This window comes from Pleurodeles waltl, chromosome 11 (genome assembly GCF_031143425.1).
Source record: "Pleurodeles waltl isolate 20211129_DDA chromosome 11, aPleWal1.hap1.20221129, whole genome shotgun sequence".
NCBI lineage: Eukaryota > Metazoa > Chordata > Amphibia > Caudata > Salamandridae > Pleurodeles > Pleurodeles waltl.
In genome coordinates this window covers 891,198,323-891,224,144 of record NC_090450.1, presented here as the reverse complement: position 1 = coordinate 891,224,144, position 25,822 = coordinate 891,198,323, and the positions used below count along the sequence as shown (strand labels likewise).

General features: G+C 45.0%; 1 protein-coding gene across 7 annotated transcripts in view; it reads left to right on the top strand.

The window, feature by feature from the left end:
* Positions 1–25,822, top strand: part of WSCD2 (WSC domain containing 2) — a 1,176,783-nt gene that overhangs the window by 735,723 nt on the left and 415,238 nt on the right. For all 7 annotated transcript variants that reach the window (XM_069214798.1, XM_069214802.1, XM_069214803.1 and 4 more), the window contains one exon: positions 13,010–13,194. In XM_069214798.1, the coding sequence (XP_069070899.1) occupies positions 13,010–13,194 (185 nt within the window). The remainder of the gene's footprint in view (positions 1–13,009; positions 13,195–25,822) is intronic.

The following is a 25,822-nucleotide window of genomic DNA, read 5'->3' as shown; positions in this document are numbered from 1 at the left end:
GTCCCCAGTTTGGGCAGTATGTTATGTTATAATGAAACATGTTGTTGTTCTGAGAACTGCTCTGACATGGTAATGCATCTTTTCTATGTAAGGTAGACATAGCACTCTCTGGACCGGCAACACCCGGTAAACTATTGTATGCAACCTTGAATTGAGCACAGGATGAAATGTCATGCAGAGAAATGAATAACACAATTCTGCATGGAAGGGAGACTGAGAAAAAATAATAAAACATCACCACTAAAAATGAAGCTTTGCTAAAATATTAAGAGAAATAAAATGACAAGTGACTAGGTGAGAGGGCCCAGGCCTTAGAATAAGCTAAATGTACCTACATAAACACTAAAATAAACTAGTGACACAGTTTCTCCCTGCACAACAGGGTAAATCCTCCCCTTTAACTAAGGGACAAAAACCCTATCCAGGTCCCTCCAGTAACATCTCAAGAGGTTTTGTATAGCTGGAATTACTGCCACCTTAGGGACTGATGGACGTTAGAATTGCCTGAACCAATAATCACTTATGTATGGTTGATCCGCAGGTAAGAATTGACCGCTCCAAACATCATTCAGAATATATTTAGCTTTAGAATAGAAATAAGAAGGAAAAACATTTTCTTCGTCATATTCAGGAGAAGCCCATGATAAAATAGATGAAGGAGAAGAGACTGGCAAATGGGAGTCCTCCGAAGAATGATGAGAAATCAGAGAGGCAGCTTTATCCTGCTGCCTATTGAAACCGTCCAACAATTTCTTCACAATATCCTGGAGATGTGCTACTGACAAAGAAGGAGAGAGATGACTGGGATTTTCACCACTTACTCCATGCAGGTGCTGCTCAGCAAAGACATGCCAAGACTTATAAGTGTGCTTGCCCATGGCAAACTAACTCAGTTGAACAATCAGTGGGAGCAAACAGTGCCAGGCAATCCCTGAACAGAAAGTACAAGTTACAGGAAGAAAAATGGCACCTCAGGAAGAAATAAACGTCAGCAAGGGAGGAGCTTCTGTAACTCTAACTAGGGTCCTGCAGACCAGAATACAGAGGCAACATCAGGACTCCCAGGTAAAGAGAACCTGGTCTCAGCAACATTACCCTTGCAATCAATACCCTAGAAATCACTGGTGTTCGAGAGTTTAGAAATCATCTCCTAACGCCAGAACAGATGTAGTTAGAAAGGAGGACCCTCTGGGTCTCCCAACAGGACAACCTAAAACAAATGGCTGCCACATGCTCAGAAACTGGTGGTGCCCAGGAACTGCCAAAGCTGCCACACACCTCTCCCATGGGCCACAATAGAGCTCAGCCATGTGGGCGTTGATCCAGTGGCCACGAACAGAAGGTGGCCTCGGGATCCAGACTCTGTATGCTGATGGGTCTATCGCAGTCATTGCCCAGCGACCAAGAACTATCTCCTAAGGCCAGCAGTGCAAATCATACGACAAGTAGCAATTACAAGCACAACCCACCCACACAGTGCCCAGCAACCATAACACAAGAAACGGCACCCCCACAGCCGCTCATAAAAACAGTAAACCGTGCCCCAGGAACCATACATAAATAAATAAACACAACAAACATGCCTGAATAATGTCTGCTTCGAGAGGGGCCAATGCAACACCTCACCAGCCCTACAAGGGAAGGTTACAACAAAAAAAGAACAAGAAGTTGTGGGAGAGGGAAGGGTTTATTCTATTGGAGTCTTTCTTTTCATCAAAAGAGAAGAGAGCTTTGCAAGGGTGATAGAGAGGAGAGAATGGGCACAATCACTCTGTTAGTAAGGAATGGTGTGAGTTTAGAAAGATGAGGAGGTAATGCATACTTTCCATTTTAAAATCTTTTTGAATTATTTTGTAATAACAACCACAGGTGAAGCCAGGTACGCAGTATACACCGTATCAGTAGAATGTCCCTATACATATTCTTCATAATATGCACAAGCACATTATAGATAATAAAAAGCAACATGTCAGATGCTTCGTCAATTACAGCATGCCATTTGAGGTAGGAGAGGGGAGGTGGATTTTCACCCCAACAGTGCATGCATTTCAAGGGTTGAACTTGCAGCATATGGTCACAGGTGGCAGGGAGTGGCATTAGTAATCATGAGGTGAGGGTGCATTTGCAGGTTACTGATGTCTCCTTCATGTTGAGCTACAGTCATGCAATGGATATATAGGCCAAATGCGCCATCCCTTTCCAGTGTGCATTTCGGTAGGCCACAGTCATCATTCTCAGGGCGGGCGAGTATCATTATTAGATCAATGTTTATGTCGTATGTGTCACCCACTCCCACCCCCTACTCTTGCTCCAACTTTAGTGTGTAAAGAGCACAACACACTCGATTCCACACATTCCCACTGTAATAAAGTATTCAGCCACCTGCCAGGGTCCATCGCCGTGGGTGTTTTCCATTGCATTGCAATCTCCTTCTTGAAAAGGATAAATGCTGAATCAATGCAGTGGGTGTCTCTGGGTTGCCTGACAGGTCTGCTATAGTGGCTGTAATCTTGACCCATGTCTGTTCTAGAGGGGGACAGTCCCAAACCATATGATAAAACCCAGCCTCTATCAGTTTGCATCTTGGGCATTCCGGCATGGAAGTGGAATATAGTCGCTTGATACACTCTGGGAGAGATATGGCTGGTGCATATAGTTAAACTGTGTGAAATGGAATCAAGTATTCCAAGATACTTCTTTTACACTTTGGAGTACTTGTAACCAGGCTTTGTCTGACATAGGTTGGGGAAGTGCTTTGTACTGTTGGATCCATGCTTTGCTTACATCAGCCAAGTTGCTAGACAGCAGAGCCCCATATAGGGTCGAGATGGCACGGAACACACCATCTTTTGTACTCTTGTAGCACTGAGGCTTAGAGAGGCCTGGCGAGGGGAAGGGTGTGGGAAGGGGACTGCTGGGAAGGAGATTTAAAAAGGTTATTCCACAACATTAAAAAACAATACTTTCGATAGTGTTCTCATCAGACTATATATATATATAAATACACACACACACACATATATATATATATATATATATATATATATATATATATATCAGGTTTTGATCTAACACTTCTAATATTATTACCAACACATGATCCTTCTCATGAGACAATATGTGCCTTTATCAAAGTGCTGCAGCTAAATCAAATATTGAATTCTTACAAGCTTTTGGCAATGACTTCTTGCAAAGAATATAATAACTCACAATCATATAAATACTCTCTTAAAGTATAGTTTTAGGCATTCAACAAGATTGTCCTAGAAGGCTATGGTCTTCTTAACTAGAAACTGCAAGAGGAAATCTTTCACGTGCAATAACACAGTAAGTTGTAAGCATGTTGCTGGAACAATACACAGACAAGAAAGGACATGCTCCTTAACAAAGAAGATGAGGAGTGTATTAAAGAATTCTTTCTTAATAGGGCTTACCCCGCAGAGCACAGCCGGGTCTGATTATCAAGAGGTTGTTGCTGCCTAAATCACAGCAACTCAGCAATCGCTATTGCGCATCAGCACAGTATCAGGATAATGCTGTTGTATGCATTGAGGTACCAGGATAGGTTGTTGAACACCAACAAGATAGGGAAATGTGGCCGAGCATCAGCAGGAGCTGACAAATACTGACGTGCACCAGCGCGATACTAAGAAGTGTTGACACTCACCAGGACTAATTTAGGGAATGCCGTTGAGCTTCAGCACAATGCGCGGGAGCCGCTCCGTTAGGTCAGGAAAAAAGCAGACGCTCATACAGCGTGAAGGAAAAATCTCCTGGGGGCCACTCAACTGCTTCTTTGGCACTCCAAGTCCGACTGGAAGTGGTGAATAGTGAGCAGCTCCCCAAGGGTGGGGTTGCTTAAATAGACCTGGGCCACACCAAAGATGGCTACCAAACAAAGCTGGGAAAGGTAGGGCCAGATGTAGGAAACGATTTGCGACTCGCAAACGGCAAAAAATGCCGTTTGCGAGTCGCAAATTGCAGTTTCCTATGCAGAAATGCATTTTGCGAGTCGGGACCGACTCGCAAAATGCATTTCCGAATCGCAAATAGGAAGGGGTGTTCCCTTCCTATTTGCGATTCGCAGTGGTATGCAATACCATTTGCGACCGCATATGTGGTCGCAAATGGTGTCGCAGTTACCATCCACTTGAAGTGGATGGTAACCCACTCGCAAATTGGAAGGGGTCCCCATGGGACCCCTTCCCCTTTGTGAATGGACCACAAATTATTTTTTCAGGGCAGGTAGTGGTCCAAGGGACCACTACCTGCCCTGAAAAAAATACCGAAACTAAAGGTTTCGTTTTTTTTTTTAAGTGCAGCTCGTTTTCCTTTAAGGAAAACGGGCTACACTTTAAAAAAAAAAAAACTGCTTTATTTAAAAGCAGTCACGAACATGGAGGTCTGCTGACTACAGCAGGCTTCCATGTTTGCGAGTGCCCATAGTCGCTATGGGGTCGCAAAATGCGACCCACCTCATTAATATTAATGAGGTGGGTCTTTGCGACCCCATAGCGACTCGCAGATGGTGTCTGAGACACCGTTCTGCATTGCAAATTGCGACTTGCAATTTGCGAGTCGGAAGGACTCGCAAATTGCAAGTTGCAATTTGCAATTTTGCTACATCTGGCCCGTAGTCTCTGGAAAATAAATACGTCTTTGGGAACAGGAGCAACACCCTAAATGGCTTTACAAGCAGTGGCACCTGCAAGAAACCAGCATTGGAACGTGCAAATATAACATCTCAAAATAATGATGGGCATTGCAATCACCAACATGCTGAATAGGTGATATGCCTTTTCCCACAACATGTAACCCCTCTATGACTGCATTGGCCTGTCAATAATATAGTGCTCTGCTTAGGTTGGGCGAGACCTAGAATGCGTGCCGCTATTTTGCTGACAGTACCATACTCCTGCCCCCTTCATTTAGCACGGACTTTCTGAAGTTCTGCAGCTGTTAAGTGTGTTTCTTGTAATATAGGTTATGTGTGCACCGTTGCTTGAGGTAGACATGGATGCAGTAGTGCTTAGTCGAGATCACCATGCAACGCACACGCCACATCACCACATTGTTTTGTGGGAGAATAGTGTCAGTGAGTGTACCCATGATGAAGTGCTATAAGTGGTGTACCCAGTGTCAAACCGTGATATGTAGGTTGTACATGACTTATAGGCATGACTTTTCAATGACAAATCCCTTGTTGCCCTACTCCTCGCAAACGCTTTCCATGGACCTTTGTATACAAGAACTGGCTTCATAAAAACAGATTTAAAATAACAAAAACATGTCTCCTCCAGGTCAATGCCCCCAAAAAGCAATGATGAAACAGATAAAGAAGATAACATGCAAAACATTTTAGAGTCTCTGTGTGGAGCGTTGAAGCGTCAGTGGTCACTGTTTCTTTGAAGCATCAAGCCCTCTCAATCAATGTGGCTAACCTTTAGGGAGATCAAACCCAACAGCAGTCAATCCTCACTTGGCCACTTCCATTGTAGTCAGGAGGATCCACCTCACAGATCTTCTGCCAAATGCTTGGTGATCTTTGGGTCCCAAGGAAACCCAGCTGTTAGAAATGGGGTCTTTGGTTGGCAGTCAGGTTACCCCCTGTCCAAGCAAGGACCCTCACTCTAGTCAGGGTAAGCCACACACAATCCAAATTATCTGTGCCCACCCTCTGGTAGCTTGACACTGAGCAGCCAGGCTTAACTTAGAAGGCAATATGTAAAGTATTTGTGCAATAAATCATGCAATAACACAGTAGAACACCACAAACATACACCACACAGTGTTTAGAAAAATACATAATATTTATCTGATAAGATGCAGGTCTAAACGATAGCAATGCAGTAAGTATACATTGAGATATCAATGTAAAAGTGATTTTAAAGTGTCTTAAGTCTTTTAAAAGCAATAAATGTCTCTTTCAAGCACAAAGCACCGGGTTCAAGTGCAAAATCTCCACAAAGAACTACAGAGGAGGAGATACGTGGAAACAAAGGGGTGTGCGTTTTCACACAGGGATGGCTGTGTGTCGATTTCCAGTGCTTTGTCGTGGATCCTCTTCGGGTCTGGGGTTTTCGGATGCCCTGGGGACGATGCATGGATTTCCTGCACTGGCAGGATGAAGTCACAGGAGCTGCGGCGATTCGGTGGGCGTTGTGTGGAAATTTCTACCGCACGGCAGGCGCTGTGTCGATTCCTCTCTGGAAGTCGGGCTACGTCGCTCCGGCTCGGCTGGCCGTCGATCCAGTGGGGCGAGCGTTGCATTTCCAGTCACTACGCTGGTGCTGCATCGAACTACTTGATGCGAAGTCGGGCTGCGTCGTTCCGGTTCGGAGTGCGGTGAATTTTCTACTGCGGTTCAGGCTGTGTGTTGTTTCTGACAGGCTGTGCGTAAAAATTTCGCCGCTCAAGGAGTCCTTCTTGTGGAGATTAAGGGGGTCATTCTGACCCTGGCGGTCCATGACCGCCATGGCGGAGGGCGGCGGAAGCACCACCAACAGGCTGGCGGTGCTTCCTGGGCTATTCTGACCGCAGCGGTAAAGCCGCGGTCAGAAAAGGGGAACCGGCGGTTTCCTGCCGGTTTTCCCCTGGCCCAGGGAATCCGCCATGGCGGCGCTGCTTGCAGCACCGCCATGGGGATTCCGACCCCCTTCCCGCCAGCCTGTTTCTGGCGGTGTCCACCGCCAGAACCAGGATGGCGGGAACGGGTGCCGTGGGGCCCCTGGGGCATGGGCAGTGCAGGGGCCCCCTAACAGGGCCCCACAAAGATTTTCACTGTCTGCTTTGCAGACAGTGAAAATCGCGACGGGTGCCACTGCACCCGTCGCACCCCTGCAACTCCGCCGGCTCCATTCCGAGCCGGCTTCCTCATTGCAGGGGCTTTTCCGCTGGGCCGGCGGACGGCCTTTTGGTGGTCGCCCGCCGGCCCAGCGGGAAAGTTGGAATGACCGCCGCGGTCTTTTGACCGCGGTGCGGTCATTCGGCGGTAACCGAATGGCGGGCGGCGACCGCCGCCCGCCGCGGTCAGAATGACCGCCTAAGTCTTTTTGGTCCTGAGACTTCAGGGAACAGGAGGCAAGCTCTATCCAAGCCCTTGGCGAGCACTTCTTCACCACAGCCAGAGAGCATCAAGGCAGCAGGGCAACAGCAAGGCAGCAGTCCTTCACAGAAAGTAGACAGGTGGGTCCTTTGGGCAGCCAGGCAGTTCTTCTTGGCAGGATGCAGGTTCTGGTTCAGGTTTCTTCTCCAGGAAGTGTCTGAGTTGGTAGGGGCAGAGGCCCTGTTTAAATACCCAAATCTGCCTTTGAAGTGGGGGAGACTTCAAAAAGTGGCTTAGAAGTACACAAGGCCCCCATTCAGTTCAATCCTGTCTGCTAGGGTCCCAGTAGGGGGTGGGGCAGTCCTTTGTTTGAGGGCATGCTACTGTCCTTTGACATATAAGTGTCAGGCCCTCCACCCTCCCAACCCAGGAAGACCCATTCAAAATGCAGATGTATGCAAGTGAGGCTGAGTATCATGTGTTTGAGGTGTGTCTGAGTGAATGCACAAGGGAGCCGTGAACTAAACTCAGCCAGACGTGGATTGTAAGGCACAGAAGGATTTAAGTGCAGAGAAATGCTCACTTTCTACAAGTGGCCTTACAAAAATAGTAATATTAAATCCAACTTCACCAGTCAGCAGGATTTTGTAACACCATTCTGGCCATACTAAATATCACCTTCCTACTCCTTTCAGATCAGCAGCTACCACTCAAACAATATATGAGGGCAGCCCCAATGTTAGCTTATGAAGGGAGCAGGCCTCACAGCAGTGTAAAAACGAATTTAGTAGTTGTACACTACCAGGACATGTAAACTACACAGGTACATGTCCTGCCTTTTGCCTACACAGCACTCTGCCCTATGGGCAAGTACTTTTAAATGCCAAGTCGAATTGGCAGTGAAACTTGCAATGGCAGGCCTGAGACAAGTTTAAGGAGCTACTTAAGTGGGTGGCAGAACCTGTGCTGCAGGCCCACTAGTAGCAATTACTATACAGACCCTGGGCCCACATAGTGCACTTTACTAGGGACTTATAAGTAAATTAAATAATCTAATTGGATATGATCCATTGTTACTATGTTTAAAGGGAGAAAGCATATGCGCTTTAGCACTGGTTAGCAGTGGTAAAGTGTGCAGAGTTTTAGAACCAGCAAAAACAGCATCTAAAAAGTGGAGGGAGGCAGGCAGAAATTTAGGGGTGACCACCCTAAGGCTGTCAGGTCTAACACCAGCCATCTACGAAAGAGAGCCACCAAAGTCTGACCATGACTCTGCTAGGTGCTAAGAGTGTAGAGGAGTAAAAGAGTTCAGGCTGTGAAGTGAGGCTTCAGATACCACCCTGGCCTGCTCTGCTACCCTTCTTGATTGGTTTCACCTTGATGGATCTAAATTTATGCTGTCTGGACTTGGGCAAAAGCCAGACTCCTGCCCTCAAGTCCTCAGGTGGATCATGCACCAATCTCTTAGCATGAAGCCAGGTCCATACATCCTCTGGCAAAAGGAAGATGTGGGTTGTTTTTGCCATAGACCACTCTGAGTTTTGCTGAAAACAAAAGTGCATACTTGAATTCTAACTCACTGAGATGCTGCTTAACTTTGGAGTAAGAATCCTGGTGGTGCTGCACTTTCATCGTGAAATCTGGATACGCTGTGATCATTGCATTTTCATAATGCCAAGGGCCCTTGGTATGAAATTGTTGCAGCAGCAGTTCACGGTCTCGGTAGTTAAGGAGACAGGCTTTGATGGGACAAGGGGGGATGCCTGGGAAGAGAGGACTGTTGGGTATTCAGTGTGCTTGTTCAATGGAGAAGAATTTCGGCACCATTCCTCTAGGAATAATTCCATGCTAAAACCCTCCAAGCATTCAGGAAATCCCAGGAGACTGATGTTATTGTATCTAGACTGCCCCTTTGCATCTTCTGCTCTGAGATGTAGGGTGGTCACCTCATCCTCAATGGTCTTCAGCCACTCCTGTAGAATTTGCACCATAGGCCTCCTCATGGCTTAGCAGCTTGGATGGGCTCCGTATCATTCACCCTATCTGTTAGCTTGCAGTGGTCTGAGTAGAATGGGTTTGAAGAGTCACTTCAAGATGTCGTAGGCTGCACAAGTCCTGTCTGCAGGTGCAGAGGCCGTCGTCGCCTCCCCAGCCCCAGTAAGTAATGATTTAGTGGTCTTGGGATTCACCATCATCACATAATATTCTGGGCAATCCTGGAGGTGGCAGAGGATAAACAACTGTAGTGGGCTTCCGTTGGTCTCACCAAAGGCACACGTTCTTGAGTCTACTGGATAGATCAGGTGTACGTGGACACCAGAGGGCAATCTGGATGTACACCATCAAAGGAGGCCAAAGTTGGATCAGCCAATGTGATCACCCCTCGTGTGAGGGCTCCCCTGGCTTTGGGCATAGAGTTCAGGGCATGAAGCTGGAGCACCAGGTTCAGTCTATGTGCCCATGACTATCTCAGACAGCAGAGACACAGTGGGCAAGGGGGAAGACCCCCACAAACCTGTAGGGTCACTGACTGGTGCATGTCCCTGCAAACCGGTGCAAGGAGGGAGCCACCGGATGATGGGTCAATAGTGCCACTCCGGAGAGCCACAGGCAGAGGCTCCATGATAGGTAATGGCAGTGAGCCACCACTGAAGCGAAAGTTCAGTTGTTGGTGTTACCAGTGTGTGGGTAGGGCTAGGGTGGGTGGCATATCACTCCATTTCCTCTGTTTGTGTGTGCTTGGAAGACTTCAGATCATCAGTCGGCACTCACCTGTCTCCAACTGTGACAGGGCACTAAGAAGGCAAAAGACCCACAGTCTCCCAATCAGTAAACACAATCCTCACAGGCAGCTGGGAAACGTGAGTTGCTTACAACCAGGGTTTAGAAGCAGCGATACAGGGCTATGTGGAGAGACACTGCTTCACAGGGTATACAGTGCCCGGATGGAGGAGTTTGATGGTGGTCTGTGCCACACACAAGCGTGGCTACATGTTCTTGTTAATGTGAGGTCAGCATGTGATCAAGGGCCCCCTCCGGTAATCAGTGATGCTCTGCATGAGGGGTGACGCCAAAGCCAATAGAGTGCAGAGCAGATGACTGACTTACACATGCCGGAAATGGCAGTCCTAGAGGAGGCCAGCTGTTACTTCAGGCCGGCAGGCACGCTGAGACCCACATCAATGAGGCCGGGGTGGAGTGCGGTGGGCCAGAGTCACATGCAATTGGAGCGTACTCTTCCAGGAGTGACACAGGCCCAAGTCTGTGCGGAGTTGGCAAAGGTCCATAGAGAGCTCAGTGTTCTTCAGGGGGGGCTCAGGTCAGCAGTTGCAGTTGTGCTCCCACCAGTAGCGCTGGTAGGGCGTGCCGGTCTCCGTAGTAAAGTGCCACTGCTCGCAGTCATGGTCACCCCCAGCAAGTGAGTTCACATCATCGGGGGACTAGGTTTACTCCAGTTAGGGGAGTACACACGTCACAGCAGCAGAAGGGGGGCCCTGCTCAACTACATCTGCTAGTTGTCCACTTCAAAACTGCAGACTTGCACCAGCAGTTGATGGGGTCGCTCAGTCAATCAACACGGATTATTTATGGCCCCCAAAGGTAAGGCCAAACAGTGGATGCAGGTGCAATCAGGGCCGTATTGGCAGGATGAATTTGGACGATGCGATAGGCCGTACACAGAGCTCTTTAGAAAGCGGCAAACATAAAAAACAACTGCAAAACAACCAGATGATGCGTGGTGCAGTTCTTTCTCTTTGGCTATCCTCACTATTTATAAATGACAATATTTATACCACACACTCTGCAGATAAACAGAAATTGCACATGAGCATCCTTATATCCAATAAAATGGTGCTGGTTATAGACGTTGTTTCGCTCAGTTGTTTTTCATCTCTTTTCCTCAATTAGATGCATGTGAATTGCAATCCTCCTCATTCGCAATTAATGTGCACCACTTACAGACTCTTGCAATCAATTGTACCAATTCACCCAAGACTCCAGTCAACATTGGACTCATTCAATTAGTCTCCACACCCACACACAAAGCCAGACATACACTCAAAACCATCTTCAGAACCAAGTTCATGCACACCACAAAGCCCACCTGGACTGACCACACCATTGTCTACTTCACCGTTGCAGAAAAGGATCAACATCACCCACCACTATCGACAAGGTTACCCACCGCAGCTGGGGAAAAATCACCAAAACACAATGGACTCAATCTCTCACCACCTTGCAACCCAAAACCACAGCAGATCTCAACCAAGAAGTCTAGAAATTCAGCGCCTGGGTCACCAACTTTGCTGATCAAATCGCACCACTGGAACTACCCAAATCCACCAGAACCACAAAACAAGCCAGCTGGTAAACCCCAGAGCTCAAAACCACCAAGTGTAGTAGCTACCAACTCAAGAAGCAATGGCATACCTCCAAAGACTCCTCTGACAAAGTCACATACAAGACGTCCATCAGCGAATACCAACGTCACATCAAAACTGCCAAGAATGCAGCCATAACCAACTACATCAACTCCATGGCCAACCACACCAAAGAACACTTCAAGATTATCAAGGACTTCACCAACCGTCCTGCCACTGAGAATGCCATCCACCCCTCTCAGAAACTCTGTGACTCCCTCTCAGACTACTTCCACAGCAATATATCCACAATCTACAATAACTTCAGCCCTCACCCTCCCACCATCAGTCTCATCAACCATGAACAACCAGGAAACAGCAACCAAACGCTCACTACCTGCACCCCACTCACCGCCCAGACCACCACAACCATCATGTTGTCCATCTTCTCTGGAGCCCCAACTGACCCCTACCTGCACCATCTCTTCAGATTGGAGCCAACCCTATCTGTTACGAACTCAACAACATCCTCAACACCTCCATCTCCACTTCTCCACAGTCAAACCTACTCCTTTCTTTATTCATACTGTGAACAAGGTGAGATGGGACTTTGATAGATGTTTCACAGGATGGGTCTGCACACCATTTCCCTTGCATATTCATGTTCAAATCTAGGAAAGGCATGACCCAGAGATATCAAAGCTACCTAACTATGGGCCACATGTAGCAACATTCTGAATTGCGACCCGCAAATTGCGAGTCAGAGCGACTCGCAATTTGCGAGTCGCAATTCAGAATGTTGGATGGTGTCCCTGACACCATCAGCAATTCGCAAGGGGGTCGCAAATGCCCACCTCATGAATAATCATGAGGTGGGTCACAATTTGCAACCCCCTTGCTAATGGCGTCCCTCACAGGGATGGTGGCCTGCTGCAGACAGAAGACCACCATGTCTGTGACTGCTTTTTAATAAAGCAGTTTTGTTTTTTTGTAATGCAGCCCGTTTTCCTTGTTTAATTTTTTCAGAGCAGGCAGTGGTCCATAGGACCACTGCCTGCTCTGAAAAAATGTTTGCAGTGCCATTCACAACGGGGGAGGGGTCCCATGGGGACCCCTTCCCTTTTGCAAATGGGTTACCACCCATTTGACATGGTTGCTAAATGCGGTTGGTTTGCGACTGCGTTCGCGGTCACGAACGAATCCTGTATTGCACTGCGACTCGCAATTAGGAAGGGAACACCCCTTCCAAATTGCAACTCGTAAACCTGTTTTGCGATTCGTTAACCAGGTTACCGAATCGCAAAATGAGGTGTGTGCGTTACGATGTGCTTTTTGCACGTCGCAAACAGCCAAATTCGCTGTTTGCGACATGCAAAAAGCTTTCTACATCTGGTTATACTGTTCAAAATACATAGTTTCCACATGATAGAAAAATGACAGAATTTCTTTTCGCAGCTAACAACTCTCTTAATTCTGAATCATAACACTTGTATTACATGCTAAAAGAGTGTTCATAATCATTACAAAATGCTTATTACTTTGTCACCCACTGTGTGCAGAAACTAATGTTATAATAATCAAGGTCGTCTTGTGTCTCTCACAGAGGGTACTTGTATGCAGGGCTAGAATTTGGAGCAGAGTGCTACTGTGGCCACAAGATCCAAGCCTTAAATGCCAGTGAATCTGAATGTAACATGGAGTGCAAAGGAGAGAAAGGCAACATCTGTGGAGGTGTGGATCGTCTCTCAATCTACCGGTTGCAACTAACTCAAGAATCTGCAAGGAGGTGTAAGTACCAAAACGTTTATGAGAGTGGCAATGCAAACAATGCAATTCGAAAGAAAACTGCAATCACAATAGACTCAATCAATAAGGTTTCGTTTGCTAATTAACTCCTGAAATTTGTGATTTACAGACGCCATGGCGTTGACAGAAATGACTGTCACAATCAAATAGGCAAAACAACCAACTGCTTTTGTTTGTCTACTACACTTACCAAATGTTTTACATTTTAGCATATCTACATTGTGTAACCCATATTTCTGATAATCAGCAGTACGTGTGGAGAAATATATGGCAACTATTTTACCACTGGCTTCATCATGTTTATATCAATTTCTAAATGTTCTCTCTAAAGGCAGAGAAGAATTAAAGCTATACCATAAGGTTGTGGTGGGGGAGGGGCAAGATATTTTGATTAGTGCTAGATACAGGCCCCTATTGCCAGGATAGGGAGCTGTAAAGGGTATTACACATATCAGGTGTATCCAACCTTTACTATAATAAGAGCTACTTTTGATTAAAGAAAATAGTCCAGAGGTGATATTTTGCAATACCGAGGGACACAATATTGTATTGGCAAACTATCATAAACAGAATATTAACTATATAAGTATGTATTAGCAACTTAAAAATATTTATCAATATAAAATGTATGTGCATCACTAATGAAATTCACAGTGGAAAGTGCCCACTAGCACAAAGGAAATGCTAACAACTATAAATCTCCTCAGCTCGGTCTAGAGTATAATTCAAAGAGCAGATTTAAATCGGTTTGAATTGTTAAGCACCTTGTTTTCAGACATTAGCATATCAGTTTCAGTTTATCAGTTACATGTTGTTCTATGAAATGCCCACTTTCCATATTAAGTTAACATACTCAAATAAAATCTTCTCTTTTTCTAAAAATCTAAATTCTTGTCTAAAACATCAGTTTTCCTACATGATCTCCGATTGTCAGCTTGTGATTTCAACTGTACAAATCAATCAACTTAGTAGATTCTGTTACACCAACCATAGTATTCCCATCACATGCCAGAGATGCTCAGCATAACATACAAATTGCCAGCATTATCCCAAAGATGCCCACAAGTATGTCAGCTACATACTTTTGCCATGGAGCCCACCATAGTTCTATAAACCACCACATCATCACAGTCAAAGACATTAAAACTCCAAATATAGCCACGATTATGTGATGGATGGTCACAGTTAGGCCTAGCATACTCAAAATATTGCAAGGACAGCTGCCTTGTTCTATAATTATTCCAAGGATGCCTAGGATATGTCACAATATACATTTAGGGAGTCATTTTGAGTTTGGCGGACAGAAAAGGCTGTCCGCCATACTCCTGCGGTCAGGTCTCTCCCAGTATGGGCACCTTCCTGTGGAACCCATTGCAAGTTTCCCGCTAGGTCATCAGGCAGAAACGATGTTTCCACCCACTGGCCCAGCGGGAAACAGCCCACAACACTGGGCCAATGGCAATGTGTCGGTGTGTAGGGTGCACCAGCACCCGTCGCGATTTTTACTGTCTGCAAAGCAATGGAGGCCCCTGTACTGCCCATGCCAAGTGCATGGGTAGTGCAGGGGGCCCCGGTAGTGCAGCGGGGCCTCTTGGGGCCCTCGTCTCCCTGTCTCCGCCAGCCTTTACATGGCAGTGCTACCGTCATGTAAAAGCTGGTGGAGGGGGGGTTCGTCATCCCCAAGATGGCGCAGCATGCAGCGCTACCCTGGCAGATTAGGACCGCCAGCGGTCCGACCGTGGCACAACCGCCACAGTCGTAATGTGACGGTCTGCCCACTGCCAAAGCAGTCAGACCACCACTTTGGCGGTGGTCAGACCGCCACTGCGGCCCTGGCGGTCAGAAGACTGCCAGGGTTGTAATGAGGGGCTTAGTGTTCTCTGACACCAGCATTGGTTTCAAGGGTGAGATAATGCCTTTCAATGGGGGACATAACACCAGTTACATACACAGCACATATATACTAGCACACATATGCATACTGATGTATGCACAAAGGAGCTTTTAAACAAATACAAATACATACATGCACACACCACTCCCAGCATCTGAAACAAACAAGGACATTCCTTGTCTCCACTTTTAATCCAGCCTTTGCTGTCCCTAGCTACAGGCCTGCTAATGCACAGTTATCACAAACTTCCACTCTGTCGTCAATAGTCCCACTCTCTAGTCTAGCAACTCCACTCTGGCCACTATTGGCACTTTTTTTTGGGCCCGGTCTTCACAGGTACTGTATGATTAATAAAACGGAGTTTGCAAAGTGACCAATATCCATGTAGCTTTGCTAAAATAAGAGTGGAGAAAGGTGTTCTTGGCTATTGCAATATGTTTGTGAGTGGCTCTGTAATTGGTTTGGTTTGCAACCATTCCCTGGATATTCTGGTGTATAGCACTACCATCTTCAAAATGGCTAGACCATCTGAATTACCTATGTGTAAGGGCACTCTTCATGGAGCTACTTACAGGGCACTGGCGAGCTACCAGTAGCTCCCAAGTTAACCGCTTCAGACCCCTGACACTCACCCTCTGCCAGATCATCAATGTCATAGCTTCTGTTCAATCCCTGCATCGCTGAGACAATCTAAAGGAGCGAGCTGCAGGATTTGTTGTGTTTTATCAGTAAGCAATGCTTATGAGGAATGCTTATTTCTTCACAACCAACAATATTCTTACCTTTTTAGGTCCAGTTAAAGACAGCTTTAACTGTTCAACTAGTAAAAGTCCAGATTCGAAGAGAGAGGCACAAAATCAGCTCCCACTAGTCAGTGCGTTTGTGTTGTTCACATATTAGTATACCCACATTGCCTAATGGCTGGCTCTATTACCATGACTTAACAAAGTTTTACTTCTTCACTGGCCATTTCATTGGAACAGTAATTGAACAACACCAGTTTATCCAGCTGTTGAATGTGAAAGACAGCCAGTTAAGCACCCAAATGTATAGTGGAAAGTTCACTTCTCTTGCACTGCTTAATACTGACAATACAGTACAGTGTCATCATGCATCAGAAGGCCACAAAACCTATAAGCAGTTGAAATGTGAGAAGTAGAATTTAGCAAATTCTAAAGGTTGTGAGTTCAGTTTACAATTTTTGGCACTGGCATTGTTCCACCTTAGGCATGCACTCAGCCTGTCATTTGATTCTGTGACACTGTATTTACCCCTCCGTGCTCCCAGTAGCAATAGGGATGACTGTAACTGTGTCATAGGCCAAATCAGAGTGCAAGACACATGAATGGCTAAATGCACTACACTCAAGCTGCCATTAGAAGTAAACGACACCCCCGCCCCCTCACAGCACCTTGAGACCCTAACGGGTGAGTAGTGCGCTTAATACATTTTTTGATTGATTGATTGACTAGAAGTGGTGGATGCACTATCACCAGGGGTTATGCCATGAAGGAAAGAGCTACAGATCTTAAAGGCCAGATTAGAACTTGTGTTAAAATGTAAATATGTATTAGATAAGACCAATAAAAAGTCAAAGGCAAATAATTTATGACCTTAGAATAAAATACAGACACTTGCTTAGTAAGGTAAGCCTATGATTCCTTTGTTAAAATTGTTTTCAATATGGCCCACTAAAATGTAGGAACTGCACAGGAAGTGACATGACTTGTTTCCCACCAAAACCGTCTTTTAAAGAAGAAGCCAAGCAAGCAGAATGTATTTCCTATTTCCTTCTTCACAGGAAGTGACATCATTGGAATCCCATCATCCACCTGCACAGGAAGTGACATCACTGGATTTCTAATCATCCATCTGCCAGGAAGTGACATCACTGGTTTCCAGCCAAAACAATCTTTAAAAGAAGAAGCCAAGTAAGCAGACTTCATTTCCTATTGCAAATCTGCACAGGCCAGCTGATACACAGATGGCGAAACACAACTGCAAGCAACTGGAGTGCAAATGTAGCAGAATCTGAAGAGCAAATGGAGAAAAAGTCAAGACAGCAGAGATATAGACATCGTCAAATCAGCCCTAAGGCGCTTCCACCAGCAGATACAGAATACCAAGTGCACAGCTTTTGCAGATTGCATTGACACCAGCACTAACAAAAGAAAATACATTTTTGCCGTCATAAAAGGTTTCACCCCTTACAAGGCACCTACAACAAACTCTCAAAATTCTCCCGTAACAATCATATCCATACACAGCAACTTCAATGCTCAACATCACCATTGCAACTTGACTTCCCATCATGTCTGATGAACGAACCCTGAAGTTGTTGCCTCATGTTACCACCATTAGAATTGCTGATACCATGAAGACCATACATTTGGGGCTCCATCGGACCCTTGCCCCCACCACACCCCCCAACACACCTTCACCAAAGCACTCCTAGTGATGAGTAACGCACTAACACCTATCCTCAGCACCTCCATCGACTCATCCACATTGACAGACACCTGAAAAATGCCACCATTGTGTCTATACTGACAGATCTATCTACTGCCCCAGCCAGTCTTTTGAACTACAGACCTATCTCCCTCCTACCAGACCCAAAAAAGATCTTAGAGAAAAATAGTCAACCAACACTTCACCGACCACCAGCTCCTTGACACCACACAGTCCAGATTCAGGCCCAATCACAGTACAGAAAGAGCACTCATTGCCATAGCAGGTGACATCCCAGTCATCCTTGACAGAGGAGACATGGCAGCTCTCATTCTCCTGGAACTCTCTGTAGCAGACACCCCATCCTCATCAGGCACCTGCACAAGATTAGCACCCAAGGACCCACTCTCTGATGGATCTACTCTTTCTTAATTGATAGAAGACAGGCAGGAAGTCTGGCACATTATTCTTTTGAAGTCCACAAACTCATCTGCGGAGTGAATCAGATTCCATCGCTCAGCCACACCCTCTTCAACACATACATGATCCCTCTAGCCGATGTCATCTATGCACACAACATCACCATCCTCTCCTAAGCAGATGACATGCACCTCATACTCTAACCCTTGGTCAAGACCCCCAGCACAACAAACACGTTTAACACCTACATGTTTGAAATAGCTAAGTGGATGAAACCCAACTGCCTCAAGCTCAACAACAACAAGACAGACTTAGTGATATTCAGCAAGAACACCTCACCATGAGAATCCAACTGGTGGCCGGCCGAACTCAGACCCACACCCACACCCAGAATCCTTGCCAGGTACCTCAAAATAATCATCAACTGCCAACTGGACATGCCCACACAAGTCAAAGCCATAACTGCATGCTGCGTCCAAACCCTGAAGATGCTGAGGAAGACCCTCAAAAGGCTCCCAGACAACACCAGATAAACTGTCACTCACACCCTAATCATCAGAAAGCTAGCCAATGGGAAGACCCTCTATGCTGGGATCACAAACCAACTCACTAGAAGACTACATGACACGCAGACCTTGACAGCTAGGCTTATCAACAACCTCCCACACAGACCTCAAATCCCATCACACCTCAGGAATTATATTGTCTCAAGATACACAAGCACACTCAAACTCCTCACACACACATTCAAAGCACTACATGACTGAATTCTGCAAGAAGCTGAACACCTGGATTTTCATTTAAACAGCCTACTATGGGCAGGTATAGTCACACACCTCCTGAACACCAGGATACCTTTGTGGGTGATAGTGCACTTTACAAATGCCCATTGCACAACTAATAGAAAATGTTCAGGTAGTCTTACATGTTCATTCTGGAGCTATGTAGTAGAATGTAATCAAGGGGTAGGTATGATAGGTGCTGCAGCGACAGGAAACCAAACATGGGAAGTGAGTTAAGGATTCATTCAACAGAATATACAGTAAACAGCATACAATGTCTCGTTGGTGACTAGTACAGGCTCCAATATGTAAGTGACTGAAGTCTAGAACCTTCACCAAGAGATGCCAAATGAATATTCCAAGATTCCAACTTCAAACAGACAATACATGAATGAGAAACATAACACAACTTCCCCCTTACAAGGCAGAGAAACATGACTTCAACCCATATAACGAATGCAACTCAGTATTAAAAAAATCAGTACATTTAAAGACAAGATGTAATCCTTCAAATACCTGGGAGAACGGACAGGTCTTTTGGCCCTGCCACCACCAGAACTCAAACCTACCTGTGACCAAGACCCCAACTCATTAGATTGCTTTCCACAGGACACAGGTCAAGCACTATCAGCGCTCACATCCATGACCCCATCAGAAAGTTGCATTCGCTTGTGAAATCTAGCAACCAATTACATACTGTAGTTTTGACTGGAGTTCTCACATTGGAGGAACCAAATTGCACATCCTCTCCCTCAACACTCTTGCCTTTGGATGCTCTACCATTTTCAATTTTCTATCAAAAAGGCATGTTTAACCACCCCGTACATTATGTGCTTGGGTAAAATGTTGACGACCTCCTCTGATTTTCACCACGTTTTCCACCTAAAAGTTCAAATTCTTTACTTTCGCAAAGTCATCATATGTTTGGTTGCTTTTGGGTTGTGAATCATTTACTCTCCAATTCACATTTCCCAAATTTGGTAGTCATTCACTAATGCTAGTTTTTTCCGGAATCCAATTGGGAAATAATTTGCTGGAAGAATGCTTTCCTCTGAATAACACACAAGGGGTGTTAGACTTTTCATCCTTGGCGTGGTCTTTCTTAACTTTTTGCCTCTGTTCCCCAGGTTGTTGATGTGTGCTGGACTTGGTTTACTAGTAAGTCCCTAGAAAAGTGCGCTAGAGGTGCCAGGGCCTGTAAATCAAATGCTAATGGTGGGCCTGCAGCACTGGTTGTGCACCCACATAAGTAGCTCTGTAATCATGTCTCAGACCTGCCATTGCAATGTCTGTGTGTGCAGTTTTAACAGTAAATTCGACTTGACAAGTGTACCCACTTGCCAGGCCTAAACCTTCCCTTTTCTTACATGTCAGACACCCCTAAGGTAGGCCCTAGGTAGCCCCAAGGGCAGGGTGCAGTGTATGGTTAAGGTAGGACATATAGTAATGTGTTTGATATGTCCTGACAGTGAAATATTGCTGAATTTGTTTCGCACTGTTGCAAGGCCTGTCCCTCTCATAGGTTAACATGAGGGCTGATTAAAGTGTAGATTCCCTTTGGGAGTGGATGGACATGTGGAGTTTGGGGTCTCTGAGCTCACAATTTAAAAATACATTTTTTAGTAAAATTGATTTTGAGATTGTGTGTTTGAAAATGCCACTTTTACAAAGTGGGCATTTTCTTGCTTATATTATTTCTGTGACTCTGTCTGTTTGTGGATTCCCTGTCTGGGTCAGTTTGACAGTTGGGCTGGTTGCACCTCACACTAGACAGTGACACAAAGGAAGCTGGGGTGTAGCTTGCATTCCCGGATGAGCCATCTGTGCTAGGAGGGAGGGGAGGAGTGGTCACTCACACCTGAAAGGGATGTGCCTGCCCTCACACAATGCAGTCTCCAACCCCCTGGTTAGTGTCTGGGGCCTGGCCTGGGCAAGGCAGGATTTCACATTCAAAAGAGACTTTACTTTGAAGTAGGTCTACTTCAAAGGAGAAATTTGGTATAAGAAGGGCACCCAAAACCACAGACTTTAGAAACCCTTCTGAAAACAGGAGGAACCTCTGCCTGGAGAAGAGCTGAAGAGCTGAGGAAGAAGAGCTGCCCTGCCTGTGACTGTGCTTTGTGGAGCTATCCTGTAGTTGCTGCTTCTGCCACAATAAGAGGGCAAAGACTGGACTTTGTGTGCCTTCCATCTTGAGAAGAAATCTCCAAGGGCTTGATTTAGAGCTTGCCTCCTGTTGTTTGGATTCTCAGGGTCGGCAAAGACTTCTCTCCACCAGCACCTGGAGTCTCTCGAGAGACTCCTACTTTGCCCTTTGGTGCCCATCCAGTTCCTGGGACCCTGAAAGGAGAAGCTGGCAGCCTAAAGACAAGGAAATCCACGCACAGAGCGCTGTGCGGGGAAAAGATCAACAAAACTCTGATCTGCAGCTGAAGAAATTAAGCGCCGCCGGCTCTGCAGCTGAGAAACAACGCTCGTAGGGATCGTGACCGAAGAATCGATGCATGGAGCAGGAGAAACAACGCGCAGCATTGTTGACGGAGGCTGGAGATCACAACCTGGGTTTTTGGATCATCGTGTGGCTGGATTTTCGACTCAAGTGCCGTTGTGCGTGGAAAAACAACGCAAGGCTTGCCCGGGCCCGAGAGTGTTTACCGGATCGACTCATCGATCTCCTGTGGAGAGATGAGATGACGCGCCCCAACCAGGCAAAAGGAGAAACAACGCATGGTCCCACTCGTGAGTGGAATCAATGCATCACAAGCCCTTTTTGATGTGCACTGGCCCGTGCGGGGTTATTTTTGACGCGTCCAAGGTACTTTTTCACGCTGGCAGCGTTAGTGTGTGTTTAAAACTACTTAAAGACTCTTTGTGCATTTTTATTGATAACTTGACTTGTGTATTGTGGATGTTTGTTGTTTTGGTCTTGTTTTGTTTAGATAAATATTTCCTATTTTTCTAAACATGTGTTGTGCCATTTTGTAGTGTTTTCAATAAGTTACTGTGTGTGTTGGTACAAATACTTTACACCTAGCACTCTGAAGTTAAGCCTACTGCTCTGCCAAGCTACCAAGGGGGTAAGCAGGGGTTAGCTGAGGGTGATTCTCTTTTACCCTGACTAGAGTCAGGGTCCTTGCTTGAACAGGGGGTAACCTGGCTGTCAACCAAAGACCCCATTTCTAACAAGGGGCAACTCCCATAGAAGAATGAGGAGTGTTATGGTAGTTCCAAATTCTGTTGGACACCACTTCAGCAACATCTGACCCTGAAAACATAGCCAATTGAATGTTCTCTTTCAGCATTCTCAACAAATCCATCACAGCTTTGGTATTGGGTTACCTCAAGAACTTACATTCAAACCACTTAGAATGGTAATCAATCAAAACCAATGCTTATCTCATGTCTTCATGCAGGTTGTGCATGGAGCTGGTGAAATCTGTACCCAACTTCTCCCAGGGTGATTCGAGGAACTTCAATGGAGATAAAGGGGTATTAGGGGTACAGAGATTTAACTGCCTCTCTACATTCAACGCACTCTGGCACCAACATCTCAACTTCTTTTTTCATCCCTGGCCACCAATTGTACATGTGAAGACTCTTTTTTGTCCTCGTCAGACCCACATGATCATGATGAGCAAATTTAAGCAAATGTGACCTCAGAACCGATGGAACAATAAGCAAATTTCCTCTTAATTCCCGTTTCCCTTTTATGGTCAACTCATTGTTTACCTTGGAAAATGGCTTGACTTCACAACCTAACATGTTTTCTCTGGGTCAAACATTATTTATAAAATTCTTTATAGAACCATTACCGACATCATGCTGAACACAATGTTTCCATTACTCAGTCACTAGTAGGTTCTCAGAAATTGCTCAACTGTCAACTAGACCAACCATATAATCAGTGCTGTGGTCTTCAGGCAATATCTCTAATTGACATCTTGAAAGAAAATCAGACATGGAGTTTCTTCCACCCAATATGTGTTCAACTCTGAAATTAAATTCATATGTCTCTGACATTATCCTAAATAATTCAGGACCTGCTCTGTTACACCTTCTCTCATTCAACAGTGGACCAGATGTTTATGATCAGTAACTATGAAACAATTCTTCCCCCAAAGATAAGTAGACAAACACTATTGCACTGTATTTGGCTCCGACTTTGTTAGGCACCTAGAATCTTGTACAATGGTGTTCTCGTTTCCATTTACTATGTGACTCAGAAACGCTCCTAAACTCACCTCATTAGCATCCACACTCACTATAGAGTTGATATCTTCTCTGTTACAGCGCTGGAGCACTAAATATAAACAACTTCTAATGTTTCATTTTTCTTAGCACCCAAGGTATATTCACACCACTCACTATCAATTTTCTTAGTGTTTCTGTTTGTAAGGTAAAGTTATCAAAGAACCACAATTAATATTCTCATAGCCCAAGGAAAGATCTCAATTGATATTTGTCTTTGGGATAATGGCTATTTCTAATGGAATCTACTAGATCAGCTTTCAGTTTGATACTGTTAACGCATCCCAATCTAGATAATATAATCACTCTGGGACTCGTTTTAGGCCGATGAATCTTTTGACCCTGATTGAAGTCTCCTTAAGACGAGATAACTAGTCAACATGTCAATCAATAAATCAATAACTTCATCAATATTCACAATAACAAGTCAATCAAATTAATCAGTAATATCAATAAACTTGAAAACACACCATGACCTTTCAGTCATGAATAACCACACCAAATTTAATAAGATTTATGATATTTATTCCCTATTGATTACACTCTACTAGCAAGTTTATTAGTTTCAAAACCAGAAAACACATCAACAATGTCATAGTATGGCAACTCGAATAAGATTTCAGCAAAGCAAAGATCATAAACATAAGAACATAGCAGGACGTCAACATGGATTAATCTTAGCAGAGTATCATTAGCGCATTATTCAACAAAGCATAGATTCAGTCATTTGTCTATTTGCGTCCGTTTAGTGAACTCCTTGACTAACCTCGAATTAGCAGTAGCATGTTGAGCTTCATGCAAAACAATTTAGTAACACAAATTTAGAAAACATCTAACTATGGTCTCTATCAAAAGAGCAGTTACAATTTCATCATCATATAGTTACCCTCGGTAATGAGTCAGCATAGAGAGTCAATCTTCGTCCTCAGGACATTAGTTGATTTGCCATCAGCCAGGAAACACAGCAAAGTTAATCAGGACAGATAATAAGGGACACTTCCCTCATAAGGAGGAAAAGTAAGCATCGGGCAAGGCAAAGTAAGGATGGTTTGAAGAATCAAACAGCAAAGTCTTTAAGCAGAGTAACAAAGTGTCTAGGCAATAGCAAAGGCTCGTAATGGCTAAGGCATAGGAATGGCATATAATAGCTCGGAATGGCAGAGAATGGCTCCGCAATGGTTTGTAATGGCTCATTTCTCCTCGGGTGATGAGGTTATATTAAAATTGTCGAACAAGTCTCTAATTTCCAATTGGTCAAGCTTTGGTGCATCATTATCTCCATCCAATAGTCCATTGGTCACCTCATTACAATTGTCACCCCATAACAGTTCTCACGTAGTTTATTGGTTCATGGGTTTGATGCCTCCAACGGGTAGAATGTCAGGTGAGGAATAAGTGACATTTGTTACTCAAGTCAGTAGTCCCATTGTCTTCCCTAGTCTAAATGACCTTGTACCTGTTGCAAATTTCACTGTTGCGCTCCACAAGAATGTCTCCTTGAGCAAGTCGGGTTCTCATGAGAAGATTTACTATGGTTACACATACATCTCTAACTCTTGGAAAAGTACGGCTTCATGTCCTTCAGCAAGGCGGCACATTGCACGTTAGAAAAACACATTTAATATGAAACCGGGCAGCTAGGCCCGACTCATGCTAACTAAGGCCTAGTGATTAATTAGCAAAACCTTAACATATAACTCTTAATTCTACTACAAAATCATACATTAGTACATTAATAATTCATTATTAGTCTATTTCATTAATCATCGAATACAATGGTGGCCACTCCCCGTGGGCACATTTCATACACACGTTTAGTAAAAGCGCATGAATAAATTTTCATTGTGGCATCATTAGGCATTAATTCATAAATATTTCATGGTAATTTTGATTATAATAACTACACTCCAACAATCCCCCCTCTGATGACACTTGTCATCACACACATCCTTTCCCTTCACAACATTTACTTTCTTAGGGCCATATGTACGAAAAAAGCAATTTGCGACTTGCAAATTGCGAGTCCCTGCGACTCGCAATTTGCAAGTCGCAAATTGCTATGCAGTACGGTGTCTCAGACACCGACTGCAACTCGCAATGGGGTCGCAATGACCCACCTCATGAATATTCATGAGGTGGGTCGCAAATTGCGGCCCCATTGCGAGTATGGGCACTCGCTAACATGGAGGCCTGCTGACGTCAGCAGGCCTCCATGTTAGCGACCTGCTTGTCAATAAAGCAGGTTTTTTTTTTTTGAAGTGTAGCCCGTTTTCCCTAAGGGAAAACGAGCTGCACTACAAAAAAAAACCGAAACCTTTAGTTTCGGATTTTTCAGGGCAGGGAGTGGTCCCTTGGACCACTCCCTGCCCTGAAAAAATATTTTTGCGTGCAATCACAAACTGGAAGGGGTCCCATGGGGACCCCTTCCAATTTGCGATTGGGTTACCATCCACTTCAAGTGGATGGTAACTGCGATGCCATTTGCGACCGCATATGCGGTCGCAAATGGTATTGCATCCCAATGCGACTCGCAAATAGGAAGGGAACACCCCTTCCTATTTGCGAGTCTGAAATGCATTTTGCGAGTCGGTAACGACTCGCAAAATGCATTTCTGCATTGGGATACGCGTTTTGCGACTCGCAAATGGCAAATTTTGCCGTTTGCGAGTCGCAAAACGTTTCGTACATCTGGCCCTTAGTTCCTTCATTTCAATTTCTTCCCCCATTTTTGATTTCTCATATTTTGCTTTGAATATTTTCTCCCATTTCTTTTCTTCCCTCCTCATATTGCGTTTTGCCAATTTTTCTCTAATTCTTT